The sequence below is a fragment of the Triticum aestivum genome, chromosome 2B, assembly GCF_018294505.1.
Source record: "Triticum aestivum cultivar Chinese Spring chromosome 2B, IWGSC CS RefSeq v2.1, whole genome shotgun sequence".
Classification (NCBI taxonomy): Eukaryota; Viridiplantae; Streptophyta; class Magnoliopsida; order Poales; family Poaceae; genus Triticum; species Triticum aestivum.
Genome location: NC_057798.1, coordinates 25,619,526 through 25,645,160, shown reverse-complemented (window position 1 = coordinate 25,645,160; position 25,635 = coordinate 25,619,526). Strand labels below are relative to the sequence as shown.

General features: G+C 44.5%; 2 protein-coding genes and 2 pseudogenes across 3 annotated transcripts; 2 read left to right on the top strand and 2 right to left on the bottom strand.

The window, feature by feature from the left end:
• Nucleotides 1–2,048: 2,048 nt before the first annotated feature.
• LOC123043220 (probable carbohydrate esterase At4g34215) lies at nt 2,049–5,213 on the top strand (annotated as a pseudogene).
• Nucleotides 5,214–5,668: 455 nt separating this feature from the next.
• LOC123043219 (nuclear pore complex protein Nup153) lies at nt 5,669–11,142 on the bottom strand. 2 transcript variants are annotated; one of them, XM_044465597.1, is made up of 7 exons: nt 10,787–11,142; nt 9,639–10,003; nt 8,975–9,053; nt 7,937–8,028; nt 7,715–7,851; nt 6,877–6,954; nt 5,669–6,079 (listed from the first exon to the last, which is right to left on the bottom strand). In XM_044465597.1, exons 1-7 carry the CDS (start codon nt 10,986–10,988, stop codon nt 6,034–6,036), a joined length of 999 nt encoding a protein of 332 aa, XP_044321532.1. In that variant the 5' UTR covers nt 10,989–11,142; the 3' UTR covers nt 5,669–6,033. The 2 variants fall into 2 exon arrangements, with proteins under 2 accessions (XP_044321532.1, XP_044321533.1); XM_044465598.1 differs by having other exon boundaries at nt 9,639–9,975; nt 10,787–11,048.
• A 767-nt stretch (nt 11,143–11,909) lies between these two features.
• Nucleotides 11,910–16,148, bottom strand: LOC123043218 (ATP sulfurylase 2). Its single transcript, XM_044465596.1, has 5 exons — nt 15,479–16,148; nt 13,070–13,475; nt 12,731–12,991; nt 12,466–12,552; nt 11,910–12,365 (listed from the first exon to the last, which is right to left on the bottom strand). Exons 1-5 carry the CDS (start codon nt 16,030–16,032, stop codon nt 12,231–12,233), a joined length of 1,443 nt encoding a protein of 480 aa, XP_044321531.1. The 5' UTR covers nt 16,033–16,148; the 3' UTR covers nt 11,910–12,230.
• A 2,609-nt stretch (nt 16,149–18,757) lies between these two features.
• Nucleotides 18,758–23,615, top strand: LOC123043217 (U4/U6 small nuclear ribonucleoprotein Prp31 homolog; annotated as a pseudogene).
• Nucleotides 23,616–25,635: the final 2,020 nt, after the last annotated feature.

Sequence of the window (25,635 nt, the reverse complement as noted above, 5' to 3'; positions counted from 1 at the left end):
GATGGCCAGCGCGTGGCCGGTGGCCATGGTGGATGGCCTTCACGCCCTCTGCCTCCACTGTAGTGGAGGTAGGAGGAGAGGTGGAACTGGGCTGGGCTAGGCACAGTAGCTAGTGGGCTCACGTGCACAGTAGTCGATAGGCCTTTTCCCCTTTTTTCTATATTTATTTTTCTGTTTTGCTTTTCTTTACAGTTTTGTATTTTTGTTGAACTAATAAATGAGTATAGTTAAATGTGCCACTTAGCACATAAATACTAGGCAAGGTTTAGAAGCAGAACACAAAGTTCCAAATTATTTTGAATAGTTTAACTATTTGTTTAAGTTGAAAAGGTTCAAATAAATACTAATGATTTAGTTTTAAAATAGGTTAGAACCACTGTAAATATTCAAAATAGGTTGGCTCCTACATGACAAATAGCTAGGGAATATTTCAACCCATCGAACATTTTCCCTAGCCAGTTTGAAGGAATAATAATTTGACTTGTTTTTGGAATTTGAATTTGAAGTCGGTTTGGGACAAAGTGATGATTAGCAAAAATTTAATTATGATGACGTGGCACCATTAATAGGAGTTTACTGTAGCATGTCGCCCGGGGTGTTACAGGGGTGGAGCTGCTGGTGGCGCGGTGATGGTGCAAGGCGGCCTATTCTTCTCGGTGGCTGCCACCGTGGTCTCGTATGCGGAGTTCCAATCCCTGACCACCGCTTGGCTGTGCCCCTTTTTGGCCTTCTCCGTGGATCTTCGCCTTCGTTCGACGACTCGCGGCCGACGTCCTGTCCTGCGGCTTTCCGGCGACGGTGCTCTTTGGTCGGCTTCCGGTGCGTGTGGGTCTGCCTTTGTTGTTTCCCTATGGTGGCTCGGCGCCCTGGTCTGGGTTCGTGTGGAACCGCTCTGTCGGCCGCCGATGCGGCACCCGTCCAGCCCGGGTGAAAGGGTTGTGGCCCTTTGCGGCGGTAGAGACAGATCTGGTGTTGCTCTTGTCTGCCCGTGCGGTTACAGTCAGCGGCACAATACAAGTCCGGAGTTGCCATCCTCCTATAGCCTTAGTTTGGTTGCTTGTTTGGCATTGCGGTGGTCGTTGGCAACACTGTCTATTGTTGCCTGTGAGTCGTTCCTCTTAGCGCTATGCATCTCTGCTCCGCTTTGTTTTGTTTTCTTTGTAATGTGGTTCTTTGTAATCCTGGCCGATTGATGGCTTTGTTAATTCAAAGCCGGGCTAGGTTCGAGCCCTTTCTCGGGCTCGGCCGATGCTTTTTCTCTAAAAAACATTATAGTGGGTTCTCTTCTACAGTTATTTTTTAATGGGAAGACATCAGAGGCAGATGCTGCTCATGAAATTGTCACTAGACATTTCAGGTTACATATTTACAATTATATAATAAAGTGAGTATAACCCATTACACATATTAGTTCTCCTGTTATGTGGAAATTGTTTGAAATTTTAGGCCACATTTTGGCTTTCGCTCGGGGCCCCCAATTTCTGGAGACGGCCCTGAATAGCATGTCTTCCATATTTGATTGGACTCTAGAATATTTTTGTCGAAAAGGAGGTTTAAACCCCTAGCTTTTGTATGATTGTGATGCACACATCCATTATATTACTAAAGGATAATTAATTGTATGCCCCTAGTTAAATCCCACTCAACAGTTTTATCCTTAGTTTGCAAAAACCATCGGGTCTGCCCAAGCAACTCCGCTCCTTTTATACTTTTGTCCTCAGACCGTTTGACAGTCACTTTGAAAACTTAAAAACAAATTCATACTAGCAGAAAAACGCAAATAAGATATCAAAATGCTCAGGAAAACATCACATGTATGTGCATTTGCATCCGTGACAAAAGTTTTGGAAAGCCCCCATCTCAGTCTGAGCTCGTATGATCTGAACATGAACAGTGGAATGTGCACCGCCCCCACCCTGAACCGTAAAATAGATAGTGGGGCGATTACGGCGAGCCCCTTTGTTCTCTCCGGCTAGGCCGTTCCTTCTCCTTCCTTAGCTCAAAATCGACTGACCCAAAACTGAAAAGTCAGCTGAGTGAAATGTAGCTAAAGGAAACGTCCGAGTCAACCAACCACCGTGCATCTGCTCGGCTCCACCCAAAACCCGCCCAACCCGTCCGCCTCGCTCGCTCGCCCGGCAATCCCCTCCCAATAAACAAATAATGAAGCCGCCGGCGCGGCGGCCGCTGCTGGGCGCGCTGGCGGCGGCGGCGGCACTCTCCTGCCTGCTGCTCCTCGCGCCGCCGCCCCGCCACCTCTTCCCCTCCTCCTCCTCCTCCCCCACCCGCGCCCCGACCTCCCCCTACGCGCGCCGCCCCAAGCTGCTCTTCCTCCTGGCCGGCCAGTCCAACATGGCCGGCCGGGGCGCGCCCACCTCGCCCCTCCCCGCCCCCTACCTCCCCCACCCCCGCCTCCTCCGCCTCGCCGCCGACCGCCGCTGGGTCGCCGCTCCACGCCGACATCGACACCCACAAGACCTGCGGCCTCGGCCCCGCCATGCCCTTCGCGCACCGCCTCCTCCTCTCCTCCTCCCCCTCGCCCTCCTCCCTCCCCGCGCCCTCCGCCGTCTCCGACCCCGCCGGCGAGGACTCCGACCCGCTGGTGCTCGGCCTCGTCCCCTGCGCGGTCGGCGGCACCAGGATCTGGATGTGGGCTAGGGGCCAGCCGCTGTACGAGGCCGCCGTCGCCAGGGCGCGCGCCGCCGTGGCGGGCGGCGGCGGGGCGCTCGGCGCCGTGCTGTGGTTCCAGGGCGAGAGCGACACCGTCGAGGTCGACGACGCCCGCGCCTACGGCGGCAACATGGAGCGCCTCGTCGCCGATCTCAGGGAGGATCTCGGCTCGCCCAATCTGCTCGTCATCCAGGTCAGCGCACGCCAACACTCCCCATGTGCTGGCGTTAGCTGAAATTCAGCTCACGCATTAAAAAGCTAGCTCCTTTTTCACCAACACGCCACTGCAAAATTAACACTCCTTGGTATGAGAAATGTTAATCTTATCAAACAATGTAAATACTCCTTGATACTCAAAGATGATGTTCTTACTACTACACTGTTTCATTGCACATTCATGTCAACTCCGGCTTGATAAATCACTATGATATGAGAACCAGCTGGAAGAATTAACCTTTGAGGTTACTGCTAGTACTAGATAGAGAACCCAAACCCGATAAAAGCACGGCGATTTCCCTAGGAATTATTGTGCGCACATCCATCTCATTCACCACCATTATTTTACCACTGTCCTGCGTAGATTGTTTCTAGTCGTGTGGAAATCAAGTACAGAGGCATACCGAGACCCTGCAATCACTATGATATGGACATAAAACAAAGTCAGCAGTACCTCATGCCTCACATGTTTTATTAATAAATCAACTCGTGGATTAGTAGTGGATTATTATTATATTAAAAAGACAGAGGCATGAGTTGAAACATCACCAAAATCTATTTACAATTGATTAAATGAAAGCTTCTCGAGTTCCACATGGGCATCAATGGAATGATTCATATATTAACTAAAGACAGATACATGGGCTGAAACATAACATCACCAAATCTCTATTACAAATGATTAAATGATCTTCTGGAGTTCCACATGGGCATCAGTGGAATGGTTCAACCACTCAAACTCGATATCGTGACAGTGTAACCATGATAAGGGAATGATGAGTTATTGATCCCCTGCAGTCAATTAGGTTGACCCGTGGAGTTTGATATCGGTCATGATGTGCCCAATCCAACGATTCAAAGTTGTGCTAGCACTTTTGGACCGCTGCGAGACACGTGACTTGTGACCTACTCTGCCTCATCTCAGTAATGAGCCTCCCAGGTAGACTGGCCAATGCTCCATCAGAATTGGGAAGACAACAGCCTTTAAGCTACCAGACCTTCCACAAACAATATCTCCTGTGGTCCTACCTAAAGTTGCCAGCTTATTGCGTTTAAAATGGCACTATATCATAGTGCCAAACACCACCAGATTAGTGCTAGCACTCACGGGAGAAAAGAAAATTCAGATGCTTGTACATTGCCCGTAACTTGAAGCATTGTGCAGCAATCTATCTTGCCAAACTATTTTTGGATATGCCTTACCCAAAGCAACAGCATACCACCTAGTGCCAACTTGCCTTTTATATTGCCGTCGTTTTTCTTGCCTTTGACTCCATGTGATTATCTGTATGGTCTTTCTGAGCAGATTACATGACTGCTGACCAGCTCAATAAGTTTATGATAATACTATATATGATACGCCAGTTATATTATGGCCCTACAAACATCTAACGTTATAAACAAGGGCATGTTGCCACCAAGAACCAGGTAGTGGTTTTGTGGTCACTCCATTGTCTGTCTAGAATCTGTGAGCCTGATGTATTTGTGAATGTCGAGTCGGTCGCATCTAGCATCGGAGATCGATGCTCTCATTTTCACTGCACACAACCGAGACATAACAGAACTAGATGGTGAAAGACAAGATTTATTATTAGTTTCCACAAGGAATGGTCTGCGCATTCATGCACACTAATCTATGTGCTTGAAAACTGTGTCAGTTATATACTACTCCCATAGTTTCACAAAGCTTGTACGGAAATGATTCTTTTTCTTACAGCTGTACAGAAGTGATCTTGATTCTACACTCCTCAATTCACTTCTAAACAACATATTACTTACGTATTAGTGCACTTTTTCTTTGTTAGTCCATGGTGAGAATAAGAATCTCGTATAATGACTCTTCTTCGTTCCAGGTTGGTCTTGCATCAGGGGAGGGGAATTACACCGACATCGTAAGAGATGCTCAGAAAAGTATCAATCTTTCCAACGTGATTCTCGTCGACGCCATGGGCCTGCCGCTCAGCGACGACCAGCTGCACCTCTCCACAGAAGCTCAACTCCGGCTCGGCGAAATGTTGGCACAAGCCTATCTAGAATTCGAGTCATCCAGAGATCGCAAGCTATAGCATCAACAACATTGTCTGATTCGTTAGTTCTAGATACAATTATTATTCTTTGAGAGCATCCTGTTGTAGAGTGTAGATGAATGTACAAACAAGGGAAGATGTGCCCACAGACGTGTTGTCGCTCACTATACCGCAATAAAAGGCTTTCCGGTAGAAATTTAGCTCAAACTGTTGTTCAAGTGATGTACATTGGGGAGAAGAGAACAGAGCTGTGTGTGTTGGAATTAAAGCTGAAGAGCATTTGTGGTGGGATTCTGATAACATCTCCATTCAATTTTATCATGCTCTGATATTTTTCTCATTCAGTAGTTCCGAAGCAGGGTATAAACTTCCTTCCTGAAAGTGCCGTGCATACATGGGGCACCAGCAAAAATACGTCGAACTCAGTTCGGAAATTTCATCCATACTTTCTGAAACCAAATTGCAATTTCCTTTCAAAGCATCCTACCTTACAGACATGATGAATTCATTCTTTTGTTATATGAGACTGCTTGTGAGTACTTCAATTTTACATTCAAAATTCAAGCATCTAAAAAAAGATTACCCTGTGATGGTTTGAATATTAACTTACTGCTGTGATATGGCATGTTAGCTTTTATGTGTTAGAACATGTCTGAAAGCAGTCACATGTTTAGTAAGTTTCTAAAATGACAACGATATCAACGGTACAAAGCTGCGAAACAGGATTACAGATCATCACAAGGTAAAGCGATTCATAAAACAATAAAATCCAGCATTGTCGCTTGAAATAGATCCAGCATTACATTACATCATAGCTGTCGAGGTACTGAAGAACCAATCAAATCGTTGCACACTCACACACAAAAAAAAAAACAGATGGTACACTTCGACATACAGGAAACATTTTATTCTAGTGCTCGGCATAAACAAATGCAAACTCCCACAAACAATATTAGACTCTGACATAGAACAATCTTAACAGCAGCATAAGCACTGCAAGGCCAAACCACAAACATAACAACAATCCTGGTGGTGGCAGCGACCGATCAGCCGCAGCAGGACCAGGAGACTCCACGCCTGCTTCAACAATTTAGTCGCAAAAGTACAAGCAAAGCTATTATTATAGCGCCCCCGGATGAACTGAAGACTCTTTCGCAGTTTTGCATCTGCAACACAAGAGATTTATACCGCGGTCAAAACCAGCTTCCGTAAAACAGGAGACAGTAGGCATTGAGAATGGTTAAAATGATGAAGACAGGATTGGTGCTGAAACATTATTACGTGGAAAACATAAATCTAAATTTGATCTTAGTCCTCCCAAATTTCTTTCTACCCATACACATGGCACAGATTTCGGTTGAGTTAGATATGAATCAGATTTGATATGGTCAAGGTTATTGGATCTAACTTGACCCATAGATGATACCTATGCTGCTGGCATGGAGGATGTGCAACTATGCTGTTCCAACGATCACACCAAGATAGACAATGACAGGAGGGGTGCACATTGCTCATGCGGCCAAGTGGTTTTTTTTATATAAGACAAGATGAGACTCTCTATACGTAGTTATATGAGATGAAGCTCAATGCATGGTTTTGTGATATTTTTGCCATTATGTTGGAATAATAAATTTTGCTCTACTTCAAGGAATTATCAGAACAGATTTATGTAAATAATATTAGCTACCATGTATCCATTATCAGTTAAGCAAAGAATAAACCAATCTATGTCCACTCCCCCTTCTCCAAGTCCTGCTCTTGAAACGTGGCTGCCAGCGAGGCCTCACCCTCCATCTTGAGTCCAGGATAAACTCAAACAGATCCTAAACAGTCCCTATCTACCCCACCACTTGGCAAATGCATTCTATAAAGGGGAAGACTAGAACCTAAGGGCAATTTCACAAAAACAATTCAGTAATGGCCTAGGCCACAAATTTGAACAAAAGAAGCCAAGACATAGTACCTGTTACAAAATGCACGAGATGCGTAATTATGATTGCTGCAGTTGGTGCACAACCAGTCTCCTTCACGCCATTTAGCTCTGATAAAGTGCAAGAACATATGTACTCAGCTAGCTTATTCATGTCAAGTACAAAATTAATAATAAATACTTGCAAAAGGCAGTACTTTTCAGGATACATTCATTTGTCAATGGTCAATCAAGATTGTGACACTGGGATTCCATATAGTTCAACTAAAGAGTTAGTCCAAAACAACTAGAGTGTCTCCAGTACCCATTTAAGTTGTACTCCATCCAAAAATAAGTGTCTCAAACTTAATACAACTTTGTATTAGAGTTAGTACAAAGTTGAGACACTTATTTTGGGACGGAGAGAGTATTATGCTACCAACATAAAACGACCATGCAAATAATCAGAAAACAAGAAGACATAAAGGGACATAATTTTGCCAACCACTCCCAAATTTATATTTAAACACATGCACAGGCTATCTATTTAACACCCACTCATTCTCAAAAAATTTGACCAGGTATATTCATGTATAATTTCCTTCCACATACTTATAAATTTAATCATTAACAGACACAGATTCATAATCTATTTTTTCAGTTCCTATAAAAAAGATATTCATATCTTCAAACCTGAAAACCCTATTCAAAATTATATAATTTGCTATTTTAATTATATAGGGGGGGGGGGGTCATATTTGAACTGCTCTTCATTTGTCATCTCCCTGTAGGTTGTTACACCCATTAGGATAGCATTCTAAGACAAGTATAGTGGCCTACTACATGAGTTTAATTTGTAATATGAGCATCTATAATCTATGAGAAGTATTACCCTTTGCCAACTACACCAGACATCCCTGGAATTTGTCCAGATGCCATTGAGTTTCCATTGTCATATGCAGAATAAGTTGTCTGGCCATTATTGTTTCCAGCACCTTGACCCATAAATAAATTATCTGAGCCTGCTGCCTTTAATCAAATTGGAAATGAATCAATGCCATGTGATAATCAGGTAAATAATCAATGACAAGTAAAAAGGCCCACAAGTACATACTGAAAGTGGATAATTAGCATGTCCAGGATTTAGCCTTTTATTATCCCAGTCATTGGCAAGCTCCTCTGATGCCAAGCGCTTATTACCTAATGCTGGAACAAGAAGAATTTCAGGATAACTATTAAACTACATGTTGACCCCAATTACTACTGTGATACTACATGAAGCACAAGAAAGAATGTGTACTAAGTAAAAATAATTGATAAAACTAATTTACATAAATCATTACTGCTGCATTGCTGCAGCAAGAAGAAATTTCAATATAACTATTGGACTGCATGTTTGATACCAATCACAAAATGTTACAACAGGCCAACAGGGATACCATTGTGATACTACATGAAGTAAAAGAAATAATGCATAATGTGGTCAAGAAAATAAATGATGGACTATGTTAGATAAATAACTATGGCAGCCAAGCCAACAGATCCAGAAAACAAAACAAAAATGCGAATATGGCTATTATCAACTTTTCTTCGAGCGTATTACCAACTTACTTTGATCATGGGGAACTTGTACAAAGAAACATCTGACTACACTCACTCATTTAATCAAAAGATGATTGATGTATCACATATTCACTTGTGTAAAATAGTGTACTTTTGGATGTGCATGTACTACTCCCTCTCTGTCCCATACTCCCATAATATATCGCGTATAAGATTTTTTTTAAGTAAAATTTAGTAAACTTCAACCAAATTTATAGAAACATTTATCAACATCTAGAATACCAAATCAATATCATTACATTCATTATGAAATATATTTCCATATAGTATATATTTTGTATTGTAGTTTTTCTCATAAAATTTGTCAAGATTGACTTTTGCGGAAACCAATGTGCACTATATTATGGGACAGAGGGAGTACTAGACTAATTAACCTATTTCTGGTGGCAAAGAATAACACAACCTTTTGAAAAGGCAAGTATATCAGATAGTTCCCTAATCACTGGAATTCAGGGGGGGGGGGGTATTTTTTCATCAGTTAAGAGTACAAGTTTAAAAAATGTAGGACATTAGAACAGAGATGTCTTACTTGAAGAACTATCTGCTCCTGTGGATTTCATGGTTGTAGAGGCCATGCCTGATGGGACAGGTGCATTACACTCTTTGCACTGTAAAAGATAAAATAACAAGGAATAAGGTCAATCATACTGTACACTCAATGTAGAAAAGGCATACTGCAGAGAAACCAAAACTAGAGTTCATGTCTAAGGCTCAGTGTGAAGTTGCTACACTATGTTGTTGCTTAACTTATTTTATAATCTACTGCAGAAAAACTAGCCACGAAGCAGAAAAAAGCTGGTTAACCAAACAGTAAAATACGAAGAAAAAAAAGCGAGTTGGAAAAGCTAGATTATCATAATCAATGCCAAACAAGCCTAAATAGACAATAAACAACGGGGAAGGAAAGTTATTAGCGTAATATGCAAGTGAGCAAAGAACAATTTTAAGAATAAATGCAGAAGTAGGTGAAGGAACTTAGATGATAAGAAAAGCAACAAGATCAGACATATTAAAGGCTCTAATGATGACCTGAGAAGTGGCAGTATCAGGGCTAAACTAGAGTTAGCCACAATCGGCATATAATACATAAAGCCCATTCTTATTACAATTCAGAAGGCAGGACAATATTTGCCAGCAACCATTATGATTGACAATTAAGATATGACAGGCAAGTACATTAACATTGTGATCACCTGAGCACGAGATGAGTAGTTATGGAATCCACAGCTGCAGAGCCAGTCACCACTACGCCAGTCCTTTGGAACACCTTGAAACTGATTTGTGCTGTTGCCGGCGAATGGCCAAGCAGACGACTGCATACCATATCTACCAGCCATCCCATAGGGCCAGTTTGCATTTGCAAGTAGCTGCTGCTGCATAGCTGGATTGCCAAAGTTCATCTTATACCCAGCATTGGCAATCTCCTGTACCCTGGCCATATAATCTGCATAGGCTGGCATCATTCCTCCCATTGATAACTGCGGCATCGCTGCTTCCTCCTTGGGCAGGTTGCACTTCTTGCAGTTCTTTCTGGATGCATAATTATTGTTACTGCAACCTATTCATTCATCCATTTGCCGCATAAACCAACCACCACCACCACCACGACCACCACCACACCAGGCAGCACGACAACGCACATCCGAAGTACACGCACACCAAGGCAACCAGCCAGCCCGCACAACACCCAAAAAAGAAATAAGCACACACACACTAGTCATTTACTCGGAAAAGTTGCTGGTACTTGTCTAATATCATCTACAAGCATACGTACATATACAATGAGTAAAATAAACATCAACAGCAATTAAAGTTTTCCAGAACAAAAGGTAAGAAATTACTAGCACGGATCCTACATCCCACACATGTTATTTGCCACAAGCAAAAATCGCTTAAATAGCGTGTAGTATTCACTTTCGAGTACCAACTCCTTACCCAAGCCTCCAGACCTCAGAATTATATCACAACCATATACTGCAGTTACTATGATCATAGGCTCTAACAAGCCCAAATACACCTAAACAGGATTAAGATAATCAAATAAAACATAAATGCTATAACCCTTGAACGGTTAAACCTCCGATGCAATGCGCCGAGAGAGATCACGAGCTTAAATTAACAGGGGGCCCCGAGAGGCATCGGCGCCCATCTCATATCACTCACACCCTAGCCCATGATACAATACATCTCGAGCCTACGCCACCTCCAGGCTTGCTCTACGGTTTCCCTCTCCACTTGATTTCATTAGAGCGGTGACCAAGGTAGGAAAGATTGTGCTTCTACCTCTACCTAGAGGGGGAAGGCGAGGGGAGGCGTGGGCGTGGGGTTCGGGGGGCCGTACCGTTGCAGATCCAGTCGCCGGCGCGGGGGAGCCACTTGGAGTCGCGCGGGGTGTTGGGGTCGACGAGGAGGCGCGGCTGCTTGCAGCGGTTGCACAGGGAGCGGAAGGCGTAGTTGCGGTTGCCGCAGCCGCCGCAGTCCCAGTCGCCCTCCCGGCCCCCGCCGCCGCCCGACCCGCCCGACGAGGATCCCGCGCCGGCCATCGCTCCGCTCGCGCTCGCGGCTCGCGCCGGCGGTGGGGGTAGGTGGGGGTGGTGATGGGGGATTTGATTTGGGAGCGGAGAGGAGAGGAGAGGAGATTTGGGGGCAGCACGGAAGGGATCCGGGGAGACGGGAAAGGTATATTCTTTCTCCCTGCTCTTTTTCTCGCCGCCCCTCTCCGGCCTCGCAAGTGTCTACCGTCAGGTTCAGAATCCCCCTTCTCCTTCAGTCAAATTTGTAAAAAAAAAAAAAAATTACCCTAAAATCTTGTGTACTACTCCCTCTGTAAACTAATATAAGAGCGTTTAGATCGCTATTTTAGTTTAGAGAGCTGGATTTTGCGCAGATTGCTCGGGTCTAGGTCTCAAATTTAGATCTCTTATCTTTTCCGTAATTTCACATTATTTTGTCCCCGGGACCGGCTATTGGGTTGGCAATCCATTCCCTCCCTTTTCTTGTGTAGAAGCTTCAAAAGTGCTCCCTTTGTAAACTTCAAGTCTCTAGAACGTCGTATACTAATTTACTGAGGGGGTAAATCGCAAGATAATATTTTTCGCCGACTTTTTTTTTTGCCGGCACAACCCAACATGTCCGACAATTGAACAAGCGTCACCGTCAGGCATGTTTGGTTGCCCCTACGCATTTTGCCACACTTTTTATGCCACAAATTTCTTGGTGGCCGAATTGCTTGTGGCCTAAGTTGGTTAGCAACGGAGTCTATAACAAGCGGCGTATGTGGCTAAGAAAGTGTGGCATGCTATGACCGTGGATACAACCAAACACTTTTCCGCGCTTTGGTAGAAAAAAGTGTGACAAGGCGTGGATGCCGACCAAACATGTCCTTGGTTACACTCCAACAAACTTTCCGGTAATGGCCTGATGCCATCACTTACCGAAGACTCAACTTGTTCGCAGATCTTGGATGAGCTCCCACAATTGCAATGAACTTCTTTATTGGCTAGTTGGACTGTCAGAGTCATCACAGGATAATAACAGAATCTGCGGTGCGGTTACAGCTCGATCTGTCAACAGTTTTGAGTTTCAGTGCCAAGCTTCAAAATCTTTCTTTCTATTTTGAAAGAAAAAATTTGAACAATTGGAGGATCTGATGGCATCAATAAACTAGCGACCTACAAAAAAACTTAAAAGAAAGGGCGGAAAAAAGAAGGTACGGTTTGAAATCCCCTGCGTTCACCATTTCTGGCCGGCGAACAAATGATCTCAAAGCCATGCAGCAGCTTGTCTCATACAGTAGCGGTGGCGGGGGTGGTAGCTCCTTCCGTTTGCAAGCTATTGTAGTAGTCAACAAGAACCTTCCACCCACCAGGGCACATGAAACCATCAGGAGGGTTCTCTCCGGTTTTGGCGAAAGTGCGCATCTGATTGATTTGTAGGTTAGTTGTTAGCAGCAGGTAAAGTATCTCCAGTTTGGTACCATAGAGCGAGCATTTCTCCCCTGAGACTAAATGAAACGCTTACCTTGGTTCCTGAGATGAACAGAAAATCTTGACTGCGTGAAGGTTCAAAGAAAGCCATCTTCTTCGCTACCGTATCGTATGCTGCTACCTGGAGAGATTCAAAATGTATATGTGAATCTAATAAGATATGTGTTAAGGGCATTAGAATTAAAAGGTGGAAACAATTTTAATAAATTACAAGCATTAAAGCTGATCCAACTAAAGAAAAACAGGACAACTTTGACAATATTAATAAATCTGAAAGGACACATCTATCCATCAAATACCTTGAAGGGCAATATGTTGAGTTTCTCCAAACCGGGGGCCATGCTTAGGACTTTCTTCCCATGGTCTGGGTTGTACAGATCTCTCTTCTCTGTTGGATGGCCCATGCCAGCTGGATCACGACCCACTATGTAGAAATTAGCACCGGCATTAATTCTTGCCTTCGCATGCCACTGCACCTCTGTTGGACCAGCATAATGCATTGGAGAGGGAAATATAGACACGATAGTGGTCTCAGGGTCAAGGACTCCATCTTCTAAGACCTGGCATGCAGTAGGACTTAAGGTTTGCATTTTGCATTATCCAAACTGATAATAATCTGTGTAAACAAAATTTATTACCTTGCTGTGTTGTTCCATTCGAACAGGCAGTGGGACATCGTCAGCTTTTGTAAAACCACCCAAGGGGTGTAGCAGTAGAATGGGGTTCTTGAAACCCATTTCCAAGAGACGCCTTCTAGTGTCATTCATCAACAGTGCATGCCCATTGTGGACTGGATTTCTCAACTGGAACGCAAATACAGCATCAGCCCCACGCTTGTCAAATTCGTCCCTAAGTTGCTGGGGTGAAAGCCTGTAATGGTCGAGGCCATCGTTATACTTAATGGGTTGCAACACCTCCAGATCACCACCAATCAGCCAGTTCCCAGCTGGTGTTATCGCCTCATCGACATAAGGTAAGCCAGGCGCAGTTGTCCCCCATGTTCTTGCAATCCTTTCTTCTTTATTGTGAGGGTATATTTCAACACTGATAAAATAATAATGTACATATCAGTAAAAACCTCGTTAGAATTGGACACAAAAATAATACCACAAAGGACAAATTTCGCTAGTCATTTAAGTGCTGTCACAATGTTAGTTAAGTTTCATCTAGCATATGATCATATATATGATTGGTTGCTACTACCTAGCAGTTAAGCCACTTAAGAAGGGAACTGTTCTAAAGTGAATCATGACAGAAAATAAAACAGAGGGTAAAAATGACATGAATTTGTAAACAAAATCTTGACGCATCAAAAATCTCATCATGATTACTACTTCATGGTCCACAAGTAAATCCAAACAAAAAGCTTCTTATACACATATGATGTGAGGGATCAGCACATAAACGAGTTTTTGACTTTTTGTACAATCAGATTTATTATGAAGTTTTGTGGTTAGATAGCCCAAAATATTTATGTGTTGAAGACTTGAAGTTAACCAAAAAGGTTATGATGCTTAAAATTTACCCCGAAGTAAAGCTATGCTGAGCTTAATTCAACCAAACCATGTAGAGGTCATTTGTACAAGGGTTCGAGAAGCGGTGCCAACTGCCCAGGTCCCTGGCCAGTGTCTGTTTTTGCCCAAAATTGAGAACTGACAATTTTTTGTTGTTTTGGTACAATTTTTGAAGTACTCAACCAGATATGTTGGTAGAGTTAAAAGTTGTAGGAAATGCCAGATAAATTGGTGACAATTTGAATTCAAGAAAAACGACCGTTAACTGGCCAATCATCAGAAACCGGTGAGGGAGTGGTAAATTTCTCCAAATTATATTATATTTTAGACCTGATTTGTGTATAAATATAACTACAATGGTAATTCAGAGCTACTGCAAAGAAATGACTACTTAGGATTCAGATATGCTTAGATTCTCTGGAACAGGCATAGTTCAAATACAGTTCAATGGGGCGACTTAAAAGTGCTGATAGGATGCTTTAGTACTCAAAAGAAAGGCAAAAAAATGTCACAAGGAGAACATCACATGTGTCAATTTCTACTTTTGAAGTCGGCGCACACCAAAAAAAAAAGGCATTGCTCCAATAACCACCTAATCATGAATAAGCACAGATACCTTCAACTTTAAAATGAACAGTTATCCCCTTTCCACTTTATAAAAAATAAGAAGAATTGGCCTACAGTGGATAAAGAAATGCTATAGCAATTAATGACTGGTCGCATAGGCACATGGGGCTACTAAAATCAAGTTGTTAATTAAGCACGAGGTCAAATATGCATCACAAGGCAATCCTTATGCAATCACTATGAGAGTGACATGAAAGGGACGGCACTGTCAAGGGTGGCAGCATCTTTTTGTTCAAACATTCTCATCCATTGAGCTTTTGCTAAGCTGCTAGTGGTGCTAGGTGCCATGGTCCCCCAAACCTGCTAAAAAATGTGGACTAGAACGAACAGACAGCAAAGCTAAGATGCTTCACTAAATTTTCCCACAATGATAAGATGCTAAATTCTCCCACAATGGAAGGACAAGAGTAATTTCGGCCTTTCGGGCGACGAAAAAGACAACAGAGGCACCATATTCTTTGGCCGTGAACTTGTGATGATAAAGTCTTTAAGTACCACCTCCGTCATGGTTTATAAGTCGTTTTTGTATTTTGTGCCAAATTTTTGACCTTGAATTTAAATCGTAGAGCCAACATTGCATCCTACGTTCTCTAAATTATTGGGAATGAATCAACTCGTCATTACATATCAAAACTGACGCCTACAAGGCCACAAAAGTACACAATTTCATCCAATTGTCAATTTGCAAGCCCGATAAACTCGGAAGGAATTTTCGCCAAGTATTATTCAATGTTGTTTTTGCACGAAAGCTGCAGCAAATGTTTACGGTCGAGCCAAGAACCATGAAAATGGAGCGCGCGTGAACAAGCAGACGGGTGAAAAATGAACGACGGTAACGTAATCCACAGAATAACAGCATAAGGAACTGAGAGGTGGAGATGAGAGGAGGAGGAGGCAGGGGCGGACCTGCGGAGGACGGCGAGGAGCTCGCCGTCGGGCCCGGCGAGCGCGACGTCGGGGGCGGCCCCGACGCGGTCCTTGGCGGCGTCGTCGACGGCGAGCACGATGGGGAGCGACATGTTGGCGAGGCCGCCGGAGGGGAGGCGGAGGGAGTTGAAGTGGAGGCACTGGAGGTACTCGTGCTCCCGCATGAAGCCGCGCAGCGGGGACGCCCAGCCCTCGGCGAGCACGTGCGCCCACTCCACGTCCACGGCCGCGAGCCGCACCCGCGGGAGCGCCTCCGCCTCGGCCCGCAGCGCCGCGCGGCTCCCCGGCGGCGCCACGAGGTCGACGAGCGCGCCGCCGTCCGGGTCGATGAGCGAGCTGCGGATGGCCGACATGCCGGCGCGGCGTGGCCCGGTGCGCGGGGAGGACGCGGCGGTGGCGAGGCGGAGGCGGAGGCGGGGGTGGGCGCGGAGTGGGTGCGCGAGCGTGGCTGTGGCCGAGGCGGCGGCGCGGCGGCGCGGGAGGGGGGAGGAGGGGTGGTGGAGGTGGGTGGGAGTGAGGAGGTGGAGGGCCATGGCTGCCTGCTAGGTGTTCGACGGACCGACGCTCCGGTGCGGGTGCGGCGCGGCCTCCGAGCGCGCACGGGTGGGTTTGGTTTTTTCTTTTTCTTTTGTCTACTAATCTATTGGCTCAGAGGTTTGTGGTAGGATGTGGACTATTTATATGTGTGGGCATGACATGGGTTGGATTTGATATTGACCACACCATCCTGTGTTGACCCCAAATGTTTGGAAATGTTTTTATGGGGTTAAAGAAGGGGCAGGATTCAAGGGCCTGCCAATCAAGGTGATGTAATGGAGGATTTGACACAATTTGAGTTACTACTTGTTTGGAAATGGTTTATGGCAATAAAAGTGAGCATAATGTTTTTGGGTAATTGCCTATCAAAGGGATTCAATTGGGGATTTGACTCCCCTGACAATTTTCTACTCCCTCAATTTCTTTTAGAGATTTCAAATGGACTACTACATACGGATGTATATATATAGACATATTTTATAGTGTAGATTCACTCATGTTGCTCTGTATGTAGTCATTTGTTGAAATCTCTAAAAAGACAAATATTTAGGAACGGAGAGAGTAGCTGACATGTCATGCATGGTGTGTTTGGTTTGTGATGATCAAAATCAATAGTGTTTGTCGTTTGGTCATGATTTTCTTTTTAAATGTCGTCTGAAGGGCGGAGGCGCGCAGAGTGTTGGTCGTATTTACTAAATTTATGATGGGTCGGGTCACACTTTAAACGGGAGCACGCGTCTGTATAATTAGAACCGGTGTGCCTGTGTGACACAGTGACACCACACCAGAGAGCAAAACATGAAATCAAAATACAAACACGGAAAATAATGGACTGTTTGAATCAGCGGAAGATTCGCACATCTTTCACGGGGAAGATGGTCTTCTTCCGCTCAAATAAATTTATTTGTTTATCTTTTCTAACAACGAGGTCATTGATACATGAACGCACCAAACTCAACACTTGTACAAACAGCGAGATTAGGGTACTTGATCCCTCCCAATCTCTCTTTCATATTGATGTTCTTGAGAGGTGTTTTCAAAGTCATCTCCAAAAAATTGTCATCTCAAAATATTTCCGGTTTTCATTTTCTTATGATATGTATTTCTATATGAAAACTACACCGACCGTTCCTAAAAAAAACTACACCGACCGATTGAGCAGGCTACTATTGTATATTGTGATAATTTTTTAGCTGTTTACTGTCTGGAAATTCTGTTCAGCATCGCTGGACCAAACACATTGAGATTGATATTCATTTTGTTCAAGAGAAGGTGGCTCTTGGACAAGTTCGGGTGCTCCATGTTCCTACTACGACTCAATTTGCTAACATCTTCACCAAAGGACTTGCTACTAAGCCATTTCAAGACATACGTTCCAGTCTCAACGTCATCGAGCCTCCCGTTGATACTGCGGGGGGATGTTAGACTATTCCTTGGATCACAAGTTTCTTAGTCCAAGTCGGTTTGTAATACCTAGTCTAAGCCGGCTTGTATCAATATATATATAGCCATGTACCATGTGCTAAACATAATGCAAGCAATAGTTTTATTCGCCTATCACTGCGAAGTAACCGAACATGACTTAACATTGTGGTGCAAATTTGATTAATACACGCATCTTGATTTGATTCAGATAAGACCAGCCAAGGTACAATGTTTAGTACTCCCTTCGTAAAGAAATATAAGAGGGTTTAGATCATTAAAGCTTGTTGGTATAGCTAAGAACGGTGGACAGCTTGAGGAGAGATGCGGAGACTGTTGTGATTTCGCAAGGAGAAACTGTCTCGGGGCAGATGCAAATGTACCAGAGAGGCATGTGTAAATGACAAGTGCGTTGATCATGTACCTTGGATGTAGATCCAACAGGCCACACAGTCCCGGAGCATGGTATCATGTGATAGGCTGTATCACTGGATATTTTCCCGGCCGCAACCCCCTCGCCCCTCTCCGCTCTCGGGCGATTTGATTTTCAGCCACTATTTACTTTGAACTTTGACAAATTGCCCCTGCTTATATTGTAATTAATCTTTTGCCACTTTTTAGTCTGCCATTTGATCTTTTGTCACTTTTTAGCGCAAAAACAATAATTACAATGATAAACATATTATATGCACAATACATCGGACGGATATCCCCTTATGTGCATGCTTGCCACACGAACTCGACGCACATGACGAACTCAATCCCCGTCCCATGTTCTCACGTCGGTCGACGACGACACTCCTCTAGGCGCAGCGGGCAAGGCCGGCTGCAGCTAGCCGATAGGCAGCAACAACGTGCAGCGGCGGGGAGCAGCAGCAAAGACAGCGGTGCACAGGTCCCCGCTAAGGCCGAACATGACGCCGCCCAAGTGGAGCCGGGTGGCAGCGAGCGCCTCCACCGCGCCTTCCGCCGACCACCAGTAAGCAGCAGTAGCACATAGGGCCACGAACTGCGGCAACGGTACAGGCACGCTGGAAAGAAGAGCGGCGGCATAACAGAGCGACGTCACTGCACGAGCACGCGGGACCGGCGACGACAAACAACATCACCCGCATCATGACCTAGCCGCCGCCATCGAGGACCACGGGGAACTGCCGGGACGAGTCGCCGCCGTCTGGGGTGTGGGTGTGGGGAGGGGTGTGGGTGTGGGGAGGGGTGTGGGGGGGGGGGGACACGACAGGGGCAAAACATCCAAGCCCAAACTAAGCAGTGGCAAATAAGCAAATACTCCAAAGTAACGAGTGGCTAATCGTCAAAGTGTGAAGTAAATCGTGGCAGAAAATCAAAATCCCCCTGCTCACCTCCGTCGCCACCGCCCGTCGTCGCCCGCCCCTGCTCGACCGCGCCGCCGCCCCTGCCCGCCCCCGACCGCGCGGCGCCGCGCCGCCCCCTTCTCCGGCGCAACCGGTATTCCGGAGTTCTCTCCGGTAAGGATCTCCTCCGCCTCAACCCCCTCCCCACCTCTTTTCCCTAGATAGGGTTTCGTCGCCGGCGTGAGCAATTGGTGGATTCTGGCTTTGTAATTTTAGGGTTATGTTAGTTTTAGGGTTGCTCTTTAAGATCCGCCCACAGTTTTGAGGGTTGCCCATTAAGGGCTCAGCGTTTGCGCCACCGGCCCGATCAATTCACGACCAAAGCAAGCAAAAAACATACCAGCAGTTTGGGCATTGGACAGGCATGTCGTATATCAGTAACTACTAACAGAATTTCGCTCACAAGCTTTAGACTAATCCATTGCATACTACTTGTACTAAAGTTGAGACACTTATTTTGGGACGGAGGGAGCACCATCTTATTAGCTAGCGGTATCCCAAATCCTATCTGTAGTTTTTGCCTTTTGGGAGCCCCTATCTGGGCACTACAGATCTGTTTTGATCGAGCTGACCGTCCTCCTCAACAACTTCTCTTATAGGTCGGTCTAGCCTGCCGAGGGGAAGACTTGGGACGAGATAATGGTGAGTTCATTGCACCCCCTGTTAGTTAAGCAGCTAGGCAACCTTAAATTTACAATTTATTTTCGGCATCGGTCTCATGCCCTTTTTTCTGAATGATGCCGCTTCACAGGCAAGCCTTGCCGATTCTTTCTTGGCCGATCTCGACGAACTTTCGGACAATGAGGCCTACCCCGTGAGTTGATTTCTGCGTCTAATGCATACCCATGTTTTACAGGGATATTTTTGCAGGCAGTTTGTTGATCTGTTGCCAAACTTTTCAGGAAGAAGACAATGCCGAGGCGGCGGGCATGGATGAGGATGGTGACGATGATATGCCTGACCTTGAGTCTCTTAATTATGATGATCTTGACAGCGTCTCAAAACTGCAGAAGACACAGCGTTATAGTGACATTATGCAAGTATGTGATCAAACTCGTAGATCTCCACTGACCTTACACCTTTCTCTCTTGCATAGTTCTATGTTTATCTGGCAAAAAGGTAAAACCTTATTTGTGTGGTTAGGGTGATCAGTCAGTTATAAGATGCTGCACAATGTTTTCCACCAGAATAGTGTTTACTAGTTCGAAAAGAAATCTTAGATAACACATATTATATGGAAATCGGAGACACACTCAGTTGATTGTTCTTTTCATGTCTGATTCCTGAATATTACTTTAGATGTTCTTAGGGTGCAAATGGAGATATTTATTACGTTCTTAGGGTGCAAATGGAGATAATAAACAAAAAGACCAACCAGAGACTAGTCACTCAGGGCCTTTTTTAATGTAGTAAGACGTCCTGATTCACCTGCAGAGGCTAGGCCTCAAATGCAGGTCGGTAGCGACGCAACGTGCTGCTAGCAAACCCAGCAATCCTCAGTTTATGCTCAATGTCACAAATGGTTCATGTGGAAAATATGGTCCATTCATTTTGAGTCCATATAGGGCATCCAGCGCTGTAAATCTATATTTTATCCTTAGTCTGTAAAAATCTTCAACTCACCCCATGCCCGACAATAGATTAATAGACAGTTTCATATTTTCGTGTGCAGAAAGTTGAAGGAGCACTTGACAAAGACACATATTTGTCTAATCAAGGGTTCATCCTGGAGGAGGATCCAGAGTACCAGCTTATTGTAGATTGCAATGCCTTATCAGTAGATATTGAGAATGAGCTCATTATAATACATAATTTCATCCGTGACAAGTATAGGCTGAAGTTTCCTGAACTGGAATCCCTTGTTCATCATCCGATTGATTATGCCCGTGTTGTTAAGAAGATTGCAAATGAGGTGGATATAACACTAGTAGATCTGGAAGGGCTTTTACCTTCTGCAGTTATAATGGTTGTCTCTGTGACAGCATCGACAACTAGTGGGAAGCCTCTTTCTCAGGAGAATTTGGTAAAAACCATTGAAGCATGTGACAGAGCCCTTAATCTTGATGCTGCAAAGAAGAAGGTGCTTGATTTTGTAGAGGGTAAAATGGGTTACATCGCACCAAACCTATCTGCAATTGTTGGCAGTGCTGTTGCTGCAAAATTGATGGGAATTGCTGGTGGTTTGGGAGCACTTACAAAAATGCCTGCTTGCAATGTTCAGCTACTTGGAGCAAAGAAGAAAAATCTTGCTGGGTTTTCTAGTGCCACATCTCAGTTTCGTGTTGGCTATCTTGAACAAGCCGAAGTATTTCAGAGCACCCCTCCAGCCCTGAGGACCCGTGCTTGCAGGGTTATAGCTGCAAAGGCAACTCTAGCAGCAAGAATTGATTCAACTAGAGGTGATCCAACTGGAAAAGCTGGTCGCAACTTGTTAGAAGAAATTCGCAAGAAGATCGAGAAGTGGCAAGAACCACCTCCCGCAAAGCTTCCAAAACCACTTCCTGTTCCAGATTCCGAACCTAAAAAGAAGAGAGGGGGTCGCCGCCTTCGAAAAATGAAAGAAAGGTAAGATATTCTCAACCTAATATATGTTTTTGCAAATAAACATGTTGAACAACCTCATGCTTATTTTTGCCTTGAACTACTTACTAATTTGCATTCCATGCTGAAACTTGGGTTCATCACATAAACAGAATGGTATCTTGTCATAATGTTGGTAACTTGGTTCTGCAGATATGCGGTGACTGATATGATGAAGCTTGCAAACCGAATGCAGTTTGGTATACCAGAGTAGAGCTCATTAGGTCAGTTGGTTTTGACAGGGATGCTGGAATGACATTTTGTTAGTTGTTTAGTTTCACTTTACCTTAATATTGACACAATCACATCTTGTTATCACCAGGTGATGGTTTGGGGGAAGGTTATGGCATGCTTGGGCAGGCCGGAAGTGGGAAACTACGTGTCTCAGCTGCGCAAAACAAACTTGCTGCTAAAGTGGCAAAGAAGTATGCCTCAATTCTTCCCACAGTATTTTATTTTCTTCCTTTCTGTTCCTTGCCATTTGATGTTAAAGCATAAAGCACATGAGTACTACTTGGCTCCGCAATGGAGGTTTTATGCCCTTTTACTCCCCAAAACATGGTATAACTTGTAGTGTAGTGTGTTCTTTCTAACTGTTTCTAAATTCAATACATGCTGGTTCAAACTATTAGAGGAAAATGTGGAACTTAGATCCTCAGTTTTAAGCTATCAAGGCATACATCAACAAAAACCGATTCTCACAGCTTTCTCTTCACTGTGTTTATACCCACCTTGATTCCCACTTCCCGGAGCTTAATATTTTAAATGTAGTGCTTTATGCTTTATACCATCCTTATATCTACGTTTCCCTGCACATTTAGGTGTTTGCGTTCATTTTTTATGTTATGGATTATTTGCACCCTGTACCATCGTTATGCTGCAGTAACTAACTCTCTTAAGTATCTTCACATTGTTGTTTATATTTCGAATCGTGGCCTCTTTTATGAGATCATGCACTGCAATCTCTCTCTCTCTCTCTCTCTCTCTCTCTGATTCCATGTTACTTTCTGATATCAGATTCAAGGAGAGGAGTTATGGTAGCGGTGGCGCAACATCTGGACTGACATCTAGTTTAGCCTTTACACCAGTTCAGGTGAGTTTATTTTCCCCTGGTTCGTTATGCATGATATTTGGCTGATCCAGTTGTGGAACAGGGGATTATAGCTACAGTGCTGCCTACTCTAGATCGCTATGTATTTTATTATCTTTTACTCCCTCCGTTCCTAAATATAAGTCTTTTTAGATATTCCACTACAAGCTACATACGGATATATATAGACATATTTTAGAGTCTGGATTCACTCATTTTGCTTCGTATGTAGTCCATAGTGGAATCTCTAAAAAGACTTATATTTAGGAAAGGAGGAAGTAGTATTTGCTTAGCTTTTGCTTGTGTTGCTCATGTTTGAGGGATCGGAAAAGGCAGTTTAACCTGTTTTTTTTTAACCTTTTTTGCTGCATTACTATGAAGTTCCTAGATTTTGCTTCTGTGAAGTCATCATGAACAATATAGCTTGATGTGTTGGTGGTTTTACCTATGCTACCGTACATCATTGCATGTTTGTTTTCTTTCTTTTTTGTACACCAGGCGCTGGATGGTTTGCTGTTGTTAGCTTCTTATATACATTTAGCACCTTGTGTATAGATAGATAGACGGTAATCAGTAGGTTGTAGCATCTTCGATGTCATCATATATACCTTTTCAGTCAGTTATCGTTATTTTTAAACAGGTTAACCTATGATCCATGACCCCTTGTTTCTTCTAAGATGCCATTGTTTTCACTTGCAGGGGATAGAGCTGTCGAACCCACATGCCCACGGGAACCTTCTTGGAAGTGGAACACAGAGCACCTATTTCTCCGAGACGGGGACGTTTTCTCGGATCAGTAGGCCCTGACTGCGGTTGGAATCCGAACATGAAAAGGGCCTGAGATTAGAAGAGAGGATTGTTTCTTGGTCCCGGCGATTCCATCTCATTCTGCACACAACGCTCAAGAGCTCTTGGGATTCTTGCACCAGGACATAATCAACTTGTCTTCTCAGTTGTACCGTGGGGTTTTGTATATGTAAGTACAGTTAGCGGCTTAGCGCACAACAACATCACAGCATATGAAGCCAGGCGGCACTCAACATTACCTATGCTTGCTTGGAGCGTGGATAATCTTTCCAGAAAACCCGCCGGAATTGAATTGTTGGAACTGTCTTGTCTATAACATCCGCCATTGCATGCTATGCAGAGGCATGCTGAATCATTCCATACCACAATGTGAGTCGTGGTCGCGATGCATAATTTTGATATTATTTTGTGAGTGATATGATTGTAGTTTTTTCTTTCTTTACTTGCTGCGGTGTTTGGTAATGGCAGGTTCTAATTAAACATTATCATATGAGACAGTTCCAAAGAAACAGCACCACCAGTAAATATCTTTTGAGTTTTCTTAGTTAATTCAAGACTATCATTATGAGTTTTTTTCTTCTGAGAATCTGATAGAGGAGGTCCAGTTGACCTGCCTGCTGGCTTCGCAAGGGAATTTGTTCGGGCCCAAGTGCCCTTGTTGTGAAGAAGGTGGTGAAGACGGGGCGCGGCTATGTCCTGCCTTTTTATTCCAAGGGTAGGCTAGGGAGCACCTATGGCTTCGCACTGGGCGCCCCCCGACTGGGCCGGCCCACACAGGCAGCGAGCGGTGTAAAAATGAAAGAAAAACGTGAAGTTTACAGCGAGGAATTGATCTCACGCTCTGAGTCTTTTGTAGAGCGAGGTACCTAACCACTACGCCTGATTGATGCTTGTGGTGATATGGCAATGCGAATACCATAGAACTATTCACATCACCAGATCCGGTTATTTTTTCTTTTCTCGATCTTTTCTTGTAATTTCTGAATATCTTTTTTAAGTGTAAGAACGTTTTTTACAAACACACCAAGTTTTAATTTTTTTAGCCTTTTTTTGAATATGTAATCAAATTTTTAAAAATGAACAATTTTGAAGTTGTGGACAAATATTGAAGAAAAGGAACATTTTTTAAAACGGAAATGCTAACGCCCACACGTGTGGGCGTTCACCATCTCGACCACACGCAGGCATCACCGTTGGCAACTTCGTGCACGAATCTTGGCACAATCCGGTCGGTTTTCTGCGCCACGTAGGACGGGGCGCGTGTGCGGTGTGCGAGATGGTTCGCCCGCATGTTGGTTGCCCTCCCGCGGTCAGCGGTTGCCACTCGGGGCGTGCGGTGGAACTGCAATGCGCCCGCACGCCACGCTCCGACCGCGGTTGACGTCAAACACGTCGCACACCTCTGTCCCCTCTCCCCTCACGGTTCCATTTACTCACCACGCACCGCATTTACTGGCAGAACCCACTCGCAGTTCAGACCATTGGAGGAGAAGGCGAGGGGAGAAGGCGACGGCGGAGGCGGAAGAATCGACGGTGTTCGCGGCCGTCGGTGGTGCTCGCCGAAACGGAGAGGCTTCGCCGGAGCTCCTGCGGATTGAAGGTAATGCTCGCTGCAACTCTCGCAATCCCTTCCTGCATTCCCCCCCTTCCCTCCTTGTTCAATTCCTCGACCGAGATTCGTAGAGATTCAGGCGATCCGGCGATGCGTCGGCGTTCCCGCCGGCGGCGAAGTCGCCTGCTAGCCGTTTTTGGTGGCACCGGGCAGTTTCGTCGCCGTTGCGGCGGCGGTATCGTCGGTGTGGTTACGCCTGTCCGGAGGCACGTACTAGCCTTGCCTTTGGATTGGAGAAGTATCTCCCGGTTTGTTTTGATGCGCATTGGTTCGAATTTGTGTTTACAATCAGTTCGGGGGAGAATTTCGAGGTTGAATTTGAAGTCGCTGTAGTTACCATTGAACCCTAGATCTAGTTAGTTGGTTTTTAAAACTGTAGTATGAGGCGAACTTGGTAGGTTGATTAACTATCATGATTGTATGGCAACTAACTTCCTGAACAAATGTGATAGTTGCCACAAACGTGTTTTCCCATGCGGCAACAAATTACTGAAATGACTGTGATAGTTGCCACAAATAAGCTTTCCCATGCGGCAACTATTTTTTTGAATGACTATGATAGTTGCCACACACATGCTCTTCCATGTGGAAACTAAATTTGCTTAATTACTATGATAGTAGCCACAAACATGCTATTCATTGCGGCAACTAATTTTTCTGAATGATTTGTGATACTTGCCACACTGTGATAGTTGCCACAAATAAGCTTTCCCAT